The 13,307-nt window shown below is 41.1% G+C and overlaps 1 protein-coding gene across 3 annotated transcripts in view; it reads right to left on the minus strand.

Annotated features, from left to right (window-relative positions):
• The window catches only part of POLK (DNA polymerase kappa), a 143,156-nt gene that overhangs the window by 30,586 nt on the left and 99,263 nt on the right, over nucleotides 1-13,307 (minus strand). For all 3 annotated transcript variants that reach the window (XM_040341254.1, XM_040341238.1, XM_040341245.1), the window contains 2 exons: nucleotides 9,906-10,030; nucleotides 264-430 (listed from right to left, as the gene is read on the minus strand). In XM_040341254.1, coding sequence (XP_040197188.1) covers nucleotides 264-430; nucleotides 9,906-10,030 — 292 coding nt within the window. The remainder of the gene's footprint in view (nucleotides 1-263; nucleotides 431-9,905; nucleotides 10,031-13,307) is intronic.

The raw sequence follows: 13,307 nt of genomic DNA on the forward strand, positions 1-13,307 counted from the left end.
ACACACATATATACATACATACATATACACACATACTTTTTTTATATTTGAGGCAGGGGTGAACCTCGGGTGAGTTCCCACACTTTTTTTCAAGGCACTCTGGTATTTTTATTATTAAATGATATTTTTGTTCATTTTTTAATATGTTTGTGCACTTTTAAACGGGAGTGTTAAAATTACACTTTTGGGTTTTACTTGGATTAAGATAAAGGAGAGAGAAAAAAATATTTTTTCAAAGCACATGAACGCAAGTTTTTACTTACTTCTCTATGTGTGTTGAGCCGAGGCCCAGAGAAATATGTAGGAAGTTATGCCAAGATAGCTCAGAGAAAAGCAGTGATAGCAGCGCCCTCTGCTGGTAGAGGTCAGTACATGTTGTTACACCCAGAGCCTGTAACATTTTCTCAGTTACTTTCCCAATGCCTGGAACCTGCAGCAAAGCACATCCGTCAGTAATACATTACAGACAACTGGCAGCATTACACAGGATATCATAAACAGTAACTGCTGATGAGCATGACACCGTCCAAGAAAGGATTTGTAAAAATATGCTGTGTTTTCTTATCAGAAGTGATAAACAATCTGGGTTTTATTAAGATGTCATTCTATGAAGAGTGTAAACGGGATGGTCTGCAAGGGAGTGATGTATAATAAGTGATAAATAACATGTCATTACTTAATCTGTTATTATTCAATTCAAGTTTAAGACATAACAAATGATGATGGCTGCAAGTTGTGAAATTCTAGGTCAGGGATCTTCAAACTACGGCCCTCCAGCTGTTGCGGAACTACAAGTCCCATGAGGCATTGTAAAACTCTGACATTCACAGACCTGACTAGGCATGATGGGAATTGTAGTTCCTGAACAACTGTAGGGCCGTAGTTTGAGGACCCCTGTTCTAGGTGGACTGCAGAGTGCTGGTGATCATCTGCTGCAAGGGATCGTTCCTATTTGTTATCTTCTGCCTTTTAAAGAGAACCTGGCCTAAATTAAAACCCTTCTAATTTCCCAACAATGTGGAAATGTGTGCATCTTGAAAATTCCTATACTTCTCATGCAACATCAGTACCTGACCTCATAAAAGGTATTTTGGCTGAATTTACAGCTGTGTGGTGTGTTGCGCATTTATAGGGTTCATTGGGACAGAATTAAAATTGACCAAAACGATGTAATGTAAGGGCGCCACATCCCTATTAAATACATGAATATATAGGAGGAAGGTTTGTTGGGACTTTTAAAGCGCATAAACAGAATTACAAAAATAGAACATTTTATTGATAAAAGTTCATATCAGAAAAACATAAAATTATCACAGTTCGATCAGCACAATATACCAATAGTAAGTGCACATCTGATTTATCTCTACATGTTTCGCCTTTTACGGCTTCTTCGGGAGATCTTTTACAACAGGCACTGTATATGAACTTACAAAACAAAGCCGCGCCAGAAACTCTTAATTAGTAAATTACATTCAAGATATGATGTTACGTCAATTCCATAAAGTGCAATTGTCAGCATATAGCTCCAAATACTAATAAAGTTCATGCAGGTAGAGAATCCTTGAAGCATACACCACCCAAAGTGACAGGTAATTGCAACAATGAAGTGATCCCTTCACCAAGATATAAGGCCGCTTACCAGAGGGCAAGCTTGATGTGCAGTCGGCTATAGCCCAGCCGCGGCCTTTATGAACACACAGGAATACATGGGGAGACAGGTTCCCAAGGAAAACTCCAGCCACGATCTCAAGCTCATCCGGATAGAAGGATGGAAAGAAGATGCACCATAGCGTAATTCCGTATACAAGTTTACATCTATTTAAAGCGTAAGCGTACTTACAAACATCGATAAAAAAACAGCATGTAAAACTAAAGTGCCGGCCGGCAACTGTTGGAGCCCTTCCTCCTTAGCGTGGTGACGTCACTGCACATCCTCCCAGAAGCGTTTCGTCATCAATTGGATGTTCTCAATGGGATATTTATATTATAAATCAATAACAAAGGAAACACAATATATACATATACATCACAGACTTAATATGTACATATTGTGTTTCCTTTGGTATATTGTGCTGATCGAACTGTGCTAATTCTATGTTTTTCTAATATGAACTTTTACCAATACATTTTTCTAATTTTGTAATTCTGTTTATGCACTTAAAAAGTCCTTACAAACCTTTCTCCTATATATATTCATGTATTTAAAAGGGACGTGGTGCCTTTAAATTTAGTCTTTCAACAAATCAGCTCAAAAAATCTTTTCTTCTCCTTTGTGATATATCAGGGTGGCAAACACCCACAAATACATTGATATTAAGTCTGTGATGTATATGTATATATTGTGTTTCCTTTGTTATTGATTTATAATATGTAATTTTCTATTGTAGTGATCAGTTCATATACAGTGCCTGTTGTAAAAGATCTCCTGAAGAAGCCGTAAAAGGCGAAACATGTAGCGATAAATCAGATGTGCACTTACTGTTGGTATATTGTGCTGATCAAAGTGTGATCATTTTATGTTTTTCTAATATGAACTTTTATCAATACATTTTTCTATTTTTGTAATACTGTTTATGTGCTTAAAAAGTCCCAACAAACCTTCCGCCTATATTTTTATGTAAGGGCCCAACTAATCCAGCTACTTGATAGTTTTCCAATCAAAGAGACCATTGCACCACATAGCTGTGGGTAGATCTAAAAGGTGATTGCACATTCAGACTGTAATGTAAATGGCTGCCTTAAAGGGGTTGTAAAGGTAAAAAAAAAAAAAATCCCTAAATAGTTTCCTTTACCTTAGTGCAGTCCTCCTTCACTTACCTCATCCTTCGATTTTGCTTTTAAATGTCCTTATTTCTTCTGAGAAATCCTCACTTCCTGTTCTTCTGTCTGTAACTACACGCAGTAATGCGAGACTTTCTCCCTGGTGTGGAGAAAGCCTCTTGAGGGGGGAGGGGGCGAGCAGGAGGGTCAGGAGGCTATCTACTTTGCAGATAGAGAAAGGAGCTGTGTGTTAGTGGGCGTCCTGACACTCCTGTTTGCCCCCTCCCCCCTCAGGAGGCTTTCTCCACACCAGGAAGAAAGCCTCGCACTACTGTGTGTAGTTACAGACAGAAGAACAGGAAGTGAGGATTTCTCAGAAGAAATAAGGACATTTAAAAGCAAAATTGAAGGATGAGCCAAGTGAAGGAGGACTGCACTAAGGTAAAGGAAGCTATTTAGGGTATTTTTTTTTCTTCTTACCTTTACAACCCCTTTAACACAGGTATCTGCAGGGTTCACAAGGTGCTGCACTGAATATATTATAATCTCACTCCACAATGGGTACATAGAAAACTATCCAGGTTTTATTGCCAAAGCTTCAATGAACAAGGTTAGAAGCTGATTGGCTACTATGCACAGCTGCACCAGATTCTGAGTGCACCAGTTTCAGTAAACCTCCAATGTCTTTTAGATTTACCAATAACTATATAGTTTAAGAGCCTGTCTAAATGGATTCAAATCAAAATAATTATCTATCTACACTTCCAAACTATACAGTTTTGTTAAATTTTAAAGAAATGAAACTCCAATATCCAATTCCAGATTTTGTGTCTCAAATTAAAGTGGTAACTTTATTTAAAACAGAATTCCAAGCCTAAACCTATATCCACCCCCTTTCTAAGTCCTATACTAGCTATTCTGTAATGGAAAGATGTGCATACTTACTTAATCTAAAGGCGCTCCGGTCAAGTAACACGATCGGCTTTCAGCGCTGGCTTCAGGTGAGAGGAGGGACAGCTAACAGATGCCTCATATTAAGTCAATGTGTAATGTCACCACCCAGGCACTGCAGCCATTATTAGCGATCCCTTCTCTTTACTAAAGCCAGTCGCTAGGGAAGACCAGACCGGAGCGCCATTAGGCAGGTTTACACATCTTTCCTTTACAGCAGTGTTTCCCAACTCCAGTCCTCAAGGCACACCAACAGGTCATGTTTTCAGGATTTCCCTCAGATGAAACGGCTGTGGCAATTACTAAGGCAGTGAAACTGATCAAATCACCTGTGCAAAATAATGGAAAGCCTGAAAACATGACCTGTTGGTGTGCCTTGAGGACTGGAGTTGGGAAACACTGCTTTACAGGATAGCTAGTATAGGGCTTAGAATGGGGGTTGGCACAGATTTAAGCTTAGATAACATTAGCCACAACTCCCAATTTAATTACCTAGGGGTGGTGGTTACCCCTATGAATATTTAGATCCCAACTTACAGTCACTGTTACATGTATTTAGGCAGAAAATGTTCAGGTGGTATACATTTCCCCTCTGTATTGGGCAGTGTTAATGTGATTAAAATGGTTTAGACTCCTCAGCTACTCTATGTATTCCATAAGGCTCCTGCATGGACCTCTCAAAAATATTAAAAACAAATTGATATTAATTTTGGGGCATTAAACTGGGAAAAAACAACAGGCTAGAATTAAATTGACTATACTTTAGTTACTGATAGACTTATGGCCTAGCAGTTACTAAATGCCAAGAAATATTTTTTTTTGGCTGCTCAACTTCAAAAGCTAGCTGGATGAGGGGTGAAGGATGAAGATGACCCCATCTGTAAATTATAACTCACATAAACGCTGATCTACCTGTCTTGGTGTGTTTGTAGACAGGCCTGTACGCAAAAACACTAAACACAGCCCCAACCGGACTCTTTTAGGCAAATGTTGGGCAATCAAGAAAAAAATCCTGCAAATAATGCACTTTACTGTATATATGCTCCATATATCCACCTATATTGCAAAATATACAATATACTGAACTCAACCATCTCCAAGGGTTTGAACAGTGGAACTTCCATGCTATCACTTATTTTTACCATTTGTATACCTCGAATACTCCCCAAATCCTTTAACTCAGATCCTCCAACAGTGCTTATTTCTACACCCCTCAACTTCGGCCTCATGGATTCAATCTCTCCAAGCAGCAATTTTATCGATATTTACATTTGGAAAAAATGTTAAATGCTCAGACTTGCCACTTCTGACTTAGAGTCTACTTTGGTACACACTCTGGTAAACACAACATAGAAAATAGGGCTAATTCCTTTTCTTTACACTTTATTAATGACTAGTTACTATGACTCTGGCTCTGCCATGTAGGTCAGGCTGGGAAAGTGACCTTGTGGACACATCTGATGACCAATCAGAAGTGGCTTCATCTTTACTGTCTCAGGTGCCACGGCTCCCCTTACAAAAATGTACCCCATTATCTATTGTAAGCCATGGCATACTCCAAACTGTCAGAAATATTCTTGGGAGTCGGGAGTTTGTTATGGTGATGTCATAAATTGACTTGTTCCTGGACAGAGGTAACAGGTACTGTATGTGAATATTTCCCTATATCCCATGATCTGTGTACTGGGAGCATTAGATGAGGAACATTACCATCCTGATATACCATATGTAATGCTGGCCATACACTCTACGAAAAATCGTCCGAACGAACTTTCGAAAAACGAACGTTTGGTCGTGAGTGCAAACGATATTGCCATCATGTAATGACCGATAAATCGCTCAGTGGACATAAATAAAAAAAATTTGGTTCATTTTACACATACCTAGTGCAGAAAGTTTGGCCGAGAAACACATTAACCTTCCGATTTATCGTTCGCTCGGCAGAAAAATATCAAACTTGTCCTTCGTTTTTTCGGCTCAAAAACTTCCCAACGATTATCGATTTTGTGCCCATTAACTGTTCGAAAAACGAACGGTCTGAACGATCGAATTTCGGCTGATTTTTCGTATAGTGTATGACCAGCAAAAGGCTCTTGTTACTTTGTTACTAGCACATACATTCATTGCTCAACATTGGGTTCTCTGCACTTCCAATTTTGGCCTTCTGGATCAACCAAGTTAACATGATGCTGAGCAGAGAGAAATTGGCATACCAGCACAGAAGGCTGTCCCCAAAATTCTAGAAACTTGTCAGCATTTCCTAGCTGTGCTTACATGCCCCATGGCCATTGCTACTTATTCAGCTCCTACAATAGTACGGCCTTCCTGTTTCAGCTTATAGCTGCATTGATTATTTGTTCTAGCCCCATTCTCAAACTAGCATTGGAAAGATAGATATGGGTGAGTTCTTCCATGAGCAGGCATCAATTCAAATGTAGAAAGTTGGAACAATTACTCTAATCCTAATTGCGTAACTGATAGAACACACCTTGTTCTTGTTGTCCATTATATTATTATCCAACTGGTTATACCACATATGCAAAGCAGCCAGTGCCTAGATTGCTTGTTAGTTGTAATCTTTATTGTAGAAGGTTTAAGGGGTGGTGCTGGGGGGAGATGTCTAAACTTTAAATAATACTTGATAAAAAAAGTAAATAAAAATGGCACATTGTAACATATATACCCAGGTTTAGAAATATTTGAGACCAGGTTCCCTTTAAAGCAACGGAAGACAAACACAGCATTCCAGGGCCTGAAAGGCAGCCTTAACTTTTCAAACAGCATTTTGTTTCCAATTTTTTTTTTATAGCAAGGTGTACTGTATAGCTCATTAGACTTTAGTTAACATGTGACCTTATCTGATGTACAGAACGATTCATAACATAAATCTAAATCAACCATTATGCCACGTACACACGATCCGAATATTGTACGAAAAACGTAGTCCGAGGAAGAATCGTCCGATAATCGGATCGTTAGTACAGGGCTGGACGAGCCGATCATTTTAGTTCATCCGATATTATTTTATCAGACATGCACGAAAATTTTCCTTGTACGATAACAGATCGGACGATTTCCGTTTGGTCAGTAAAGTTGTCGTCCGAAAATACTACACAAATACATTACAACACATGACATCACATCCGATTTTTTTTTTCCTGACGTACGAGAATTTTCGGGACTTTAGTAACTTATTAAATTTCTACTTGCGACTAGTAAACGAAAAAAGTCGGACGATCTGTCGTCCGATTTTCGGATCGTGTGTACGTGGCATAACAAGGCAGACAGCACCATAGATAACTAAAACTCAAGCAATTAGAATCTGCTGCAGCTGTGCATGGTAGCTAATCAGCTGCTAACTTCAAGCTTATTCATTAAACGCTCGCTTCCCGCAAGACGACTATAAACGTCCTGTCTTTGAAGAGGAATACCGTTGTTTTGGCAGAAGCTAACAAACAAATCCGGTATCCTCTTCAAGAGCCGGCGGTTCTCTTTCAGATAAAAGTAGTCTCTTCGCCGCGACATCACTTTTATCCACCACTTACTGTGGCCATCTGTACCAGCGGAGGCGATCCGGACCTGTCCCTAACCTGACATTGAGACGAGTGATGGGAAGATGGCCCCCACCTGTCTCCAAGTCATTACAGGGCTGAAGCGACGTCAAAACGTCACTTCCACCCATAGCTATAAAAAGGGACATTTTATATATATTTTTTTCAAATGACAATCCTATTTTTATTTTATTACATTTTAGTGTAAATATGAGATCTGAGGTCTTTTGGACCCCAGATCTCATATTTAAGAGGACCTGCCATGTTTTTTTCTATAGGAATAAAAGTGACACAATTTTTTTTTTAAAGCACACTGAAAAAATAAAAAAGGTAAAATAAATCAGAATTTTTTTTTTTTAAACACGCCTCGTCCCGCGAACTTGCGTGCAGAAGTGAACGCATACGTGAGTAGAGCGCGCATATGAAAACTGTGTTCAAACCACACATGTGAGGTATCGTCGTGATCTGTAGAGCGAGAGCAATAATCCTAGCCCTAGACCTTCTCTGTAACTCAAAACATGCAACCTGTAGAATTTTTTAAACGCCGCCTATGGAGATTGACATGACATGTTGGGTATCAATTTACTCGGAGTAACCGGCTATGGACGCCGAATGAATGACACGGGAGCGCGCCTGCAAGGTAACCCCCCGGGAGATCTCTTCTCCTAGGGGGGTTATCTGATGTGAGGAGGAGCCACGAGCCGCCAAGGAACCCCAGAAGAGGATGTTCAGGGCCACTCTGTGCAAAACGAGCTGCACAGTGAATCACGGGGAAGCCGTGTTTACACACGGCTCTCCCCGTTCTTCAGCTCCGGGGAGCGATCGCGACGGAGCGGCTATAAACAAATAGCCGCGCCGTCGTCCCGGATCGCTCCCCGAGGGAACCCGACCGCCGTATGTAGCGGGGGGGGGTCCCGATCGGACCCCCAACCCGCGGAAAGGCAAGGACGTACATGTACGCCCATTTGCCTGTACGTGCCATTCTGTGGACGTACATATACATGCGGCGGTCGGGAAGTGGTTAAAAAAAAATTAACCTTTACAATCACTTTAAGCGGACAACAAAACCTGGAAGCCGATTGGTTTCTATGCAGAGCTGCACCAGATTTGAAATCTCCAGTTTTAGTAAATCTCCCCCTAACTGTCCAGGGAGCAGCTTGTAAGTGTTTTTTGACCTGGGTGAATTGCCAAACTGTGCTGCTGCTACAGCTAAAGTCAAGGATGTGGCTGAGCTGTCGGAAAGAGACTCCTGGATCACACAACTGGTATTATACACTCACTGGCCACTTTTAATAGGTACACCTGTTCAATTGCTTGGTAGCAACTCAATGCATTTAGGCAACTAGATGTGGTTAAGATGACATGGTGAAGTTCAAACAGAGCATCAGAATGGGGAAGAAAAGGGATTTAAGTGACTTTGAACGTGGCATGGTTGTTGGTGCCAGATGGGCTGGTCTAATTATTAAAAAAAACTGCTGATCTACTGGAATTTTCATGCACAACCATCTCTAGGGTTTACAGAGAATGGTCTGAAAAAGAGAAAATACCCAGTGAGTGGTAGTTGTGTGGATGAAAATGTCTTGTTGATGTCAGAGGAGAATGGGCAGAGATCAAGATCATAGCAAGGCAACAGTAACTCAAATAACCACTCGTCATAACCAAGATATGCAGAATACCTTCTCTGAACGCACAATACATCAAACCTTGATGCAGGTGGGCTACAGCAGCAGAAGACCACACCGGGTGCCACTCCTGTCAGCTAAGAACAGGAAAATTAGGCTACAATTTGCACAGACTCACCAAAATAGGACAATAGAAGATTGGAAAACAAATGCCTGGTCTCATGACGTAAATCAATTGTTAGGCAAAACCATTCCCATATTTGCACTTTATTGTGTACTTGGCTGCTTGCCTGGAGTTTAGCTTCATGGGGGAATGTCACTTAGCTTAACTGTGACTGACATCAGTCAGTCATCTTTCCTTCTAACAGCAAAAGGGAAAAGCAACATTGGTCAGGGCTAGAAGGAGTGAGGGGTCTACAACTGCATGGGGGTTCAAAAAATATTTTGAGAGGAGAGGGGTATCATGGGATGTAGAAAAATAATAGAGGGGAAGTAGTATGGAAGAATGCTGAGCCTGGGAACAGCAATAATAACGTTGTTGTCATATTATGCTCAAGATGGTGAACCAAATAACTGGAAGATGCGGACATCTGGCAAGAAAGAGAAGCAGCGGGTAAGCAGTTTACCAGCAGGAATAAGAGGTCTGATTTTTATTAAGGTAACGCCATATTCCTTCAAATGCAGTTTGGAAAACCCCAGGAAACCCAAAGCTCTGGGAGATCTGAAACTCCTGAACTTTCTTCAGATAGAGGATGCTTAGCCATGTTTTCTCCTGTGTCTAGGTAATGGTTATTGTGCGTGACAGATAAAAATGAAATATATAAAAAATAAAAATCACATAAAATTAATTAAAATATAAGCAATTACAAAGCCAAGTAAACCCAAGACTATCAGAGTAATAATCTTTATTTCAGAAAACCAGCAAAACATATATAGATCTAAAAGCCCCTAGAAACTGAAATATATCTAAGAAAAATAATTAAAAAAGCCACCAGATGAACAATAAACAAAATTGTCTCACCTTCCTGATTGGTAAATCTTTGATGAAGTCCATTACTGCCTGTCGGTCATGAGGAATCACATACTGACCGTTTGGTTTATTTTTGTCACTGCAAACTTTTGCCAGCATCATATTTGGAGCAATGCCTAGATGCAAACATAATGCCTAATGAGCTTGTGATGAACTTAATTACCTGCAAGTCGAATTAAAACTGACACATCGATCCAGGGGTGAATAATCCCCCTGCAGATCAGGTGATGAATTGACTGGCAGAGTGTCGGATGCAATTCACATGAGAAGCGAAATGACTATTGGCACAATACTATCCAATGTAACCGATTACAAAAATTATTTTACTGCAAAAGGATTGTATTCCTTGCCAACTACCATATACAAGCTGACAAGGAGAGTGAATTAATCATAGTTAATACAGGCAATTCTGATCAGGAAATGCACTGGAAGAGCTCCTGCTGGGCCGCCCTGCTGACCCGATGGGGCCCCGGTACGGGAGGGCAGCCCTCCATAAGCAGCGGTGGCTAAGGCCCCATGCACATGAGAAGCAATTACAAACACCTCTAAACTCACGTTTTCAAAGGCAAAAGACGGCGTTTAAAACACCCGTTTTTGCCGCGAATTGCGTGACGTTTTGCCGCGATTTGCGGCGTTTTCGGCTGTCAGTGCTTATCTCAAAGACATTGTAGACCCTCCCAAAGTTTAAGACGCAAAAATAAAACGCTTCTGAACCCAAAATTTTGCGTCTGAAAAAACGGACATAAACCCAACTGCTTTAAAATGCCAAAAAACGTGATTGTGTGCATGGACACATAGGATAACATTAAATGTGTTCAGGGGCAGTTGAAAAAAATGCCCAAATGCCTCTGAACTCGAGTTTAGCAGCGTCTCGTGTGCATGGGGCCTTAAAGGTACATTATCAGACATGACATACACTGGTTGGAGTGCCTATTAAAAATGTAAGTCGAAGTTTTGGATAGAGTCCCCCGATCAGGTGTTTTGGCTTATTAGAGACTTAAGCCTCGTACACATGATCGGATTATCCGATGGGAATTGTGTGATGACAGGCCATTGTCGGAAAATCCGACCATTTGTATACGCCATCAGACAATTGTTGTCGGACTTTCCATGGCAGTGGTAACCCCCCCCCCCCCCCCCCGCAAAGGACAGTCGGGACATCAAAGCCCTCCACTTACCCCATCTAGGAAGGCAGGCAACGTTTCTGGCAGCATTCTTCCTCCTCCTGTGGTGTGGATCGCAGCGGCTTCCGCCGTGTATCCCCCTCCTCCTCCTATGCGTCCAATAGGATCACATGACCTTTCAGCCAATCGAGAAACGGATATCAGACCCATGCTTTCTGATTGGCGATTCAGTGTTACATAAGCGAATATTCATTTTTTTTAATACACCTAGGTGGGCTTCAAGTGCAATGCACTGTGCCACTAGTCCACAATATTTTGAAGCCTACGGCTTTAATAAGATTCCTAAAAAAAACACCCCCACTACTGTAATTCATGCGCCTGGCATCCTGAAGATAGATTCATGCTGTGGATAGATTCATGCTGTGCATGAATGTATCTATTAATCATATAGGGGGTGGCGTGGATAAAGGGGGTGCCCGTGTGCCCTTAATGGATGGGATGCCCCTGCTCTCCATGCTCCTCCAAATAAAACGTTTTATTTTTTAACCTGCAAAATATTTGCATTTTTGTACAGGTAAACTCTTAAGAGTGTGTGCGTATATATATATATATATATATATATATATATATATATATATATATATATCTATATCTATCTCTATATCTATCTATCTATCTAATGTATTATTACGGACAGTTTGTAAAAAATGACACTTTTTCCCCCCGTTCGTAAATGTCCGTGGTTGCGGGAATGTGCCAGTAAAAAATAGCCGAGATAGGTTCGGCTTGGAACTGTGCATGAAGATTGGAGGCAGGGGGTAATGGTGGCTACGGTGGCACCGCAGAGGGAGGATAGAGGCAGGGGGCAATGGAGGCAGGGGAGATTGGAGGCAGGGGGTGTTAGTGGCAGGGGGTAATTGGAGGCAGGGGATGTTTGTGGCACCGCAGAGGGGGATGGTGGCACCGCAGAGGGTGGGGGATGGAGACAGGGGTTGTTGGTGGCACCGCAGAGGGGGATGGAGGCAGGGGGAGATTGGAGGCAGGGGGACATTGTGGCACCGCAGAGGGGGGTGAAGGCAGGGGGTGTTGGTGGCAGAGGGGGATGGAGGCAGGGGGTGATGTGACTAAATAATTTGCCCTTATTATATCGAAAATAACAAAAATATGTTTTTTTACCTTAATATCTCCCTTAAATCACATTGCCATTTGCCTAGCGTACTTGTTTGTAGCCTAAATACTGAAATTTGCACAAATCTGGTAGGTTGGCATCACTGATATATATACACACACACATACATATATACACAGGTACATATACACACACACACACACACACACATTTAAGCGTTCACCTGTACATCAGTGTTTGAGATTTAAGGCCTCATGCACACTGGATGTTTTTTGATGTTATTGCAGCTGCTGTTTTTGGCTTCAGACATTTTTTTTCTACAGTCAATACATTCTCCAGCATGTTATCCTATGTGTCCATGCACACATAGGCTGTTATTAACTGTTTTTGGCTGGGGCATTTCTTGGCTTTAAATAAACCCAAAACTAGTGGGTTCTGAGAGGAGTTTTTCAGCTGTAAAAACGCTCCAACGTCCAAAAACGCTATTGCAAAAAACGCTGAAAAACCCACTGCAAAGCTACCGGCATTTTTATAACGATATGATAACAACCAGTGTGCATGAGGTCATACTATGCTGTGAAGACCCACCATCATTAATCCCCTTCTGTGGCTGCTCATACTGCTAGTCAAGAAGTTGCAAGATTTCCTTTCATATAAAATTAATGGAGTACACATAGTATTGACAGACATGTCCAGTGTAAGCAGCAATGGGAAGAAAACCGATACTTATGTAATATGTGGTGAGGAGGAGGCTCTTTCCCACCATGCTTCCATGCTTTAGGCTCCATGCACACTGGGGGCATACAAAATGCTGCCCACACAGGGTTTTGGCGGGGGGTTTTTTCAGTCGTTATAAGCAGCTCTATGTTAGTCTATTTGTCCATGCACATTAGGGAGTGAACAGGCATAATTTCAGAGAAGCATTTTCAGGCAGGGAAAAAAAAAAATACATCAGAATCAGATTTTTGAGATGAGCATTCAGGCAGAAAAAACACTTGACGTGCATAAATGCAGCGTTTAGGATTGTTCTGGCATTTCCAAGTGTACATTGATTAAAGTGAAAAATTAGTAGAGGGGAACGTTTTGAAAAAAAAAAATTGATAAAAGCAAATTAACTCTCTCAAATATTTGTGCAGTACG

This window comes from Rana temporaria, chromosome 1 (genome assembly GCF_905171775.1).
Source record: "Rana temporaria chromosome 1, aRanTem1.1, whole genome shotgun sequence".
In the NCBI taxonomy this organism is placed as follows: Eukaryota; Metazoa; Chordata; class Amphibia; order Anura; family Ranidae; genus Rana; species Rana temporaria.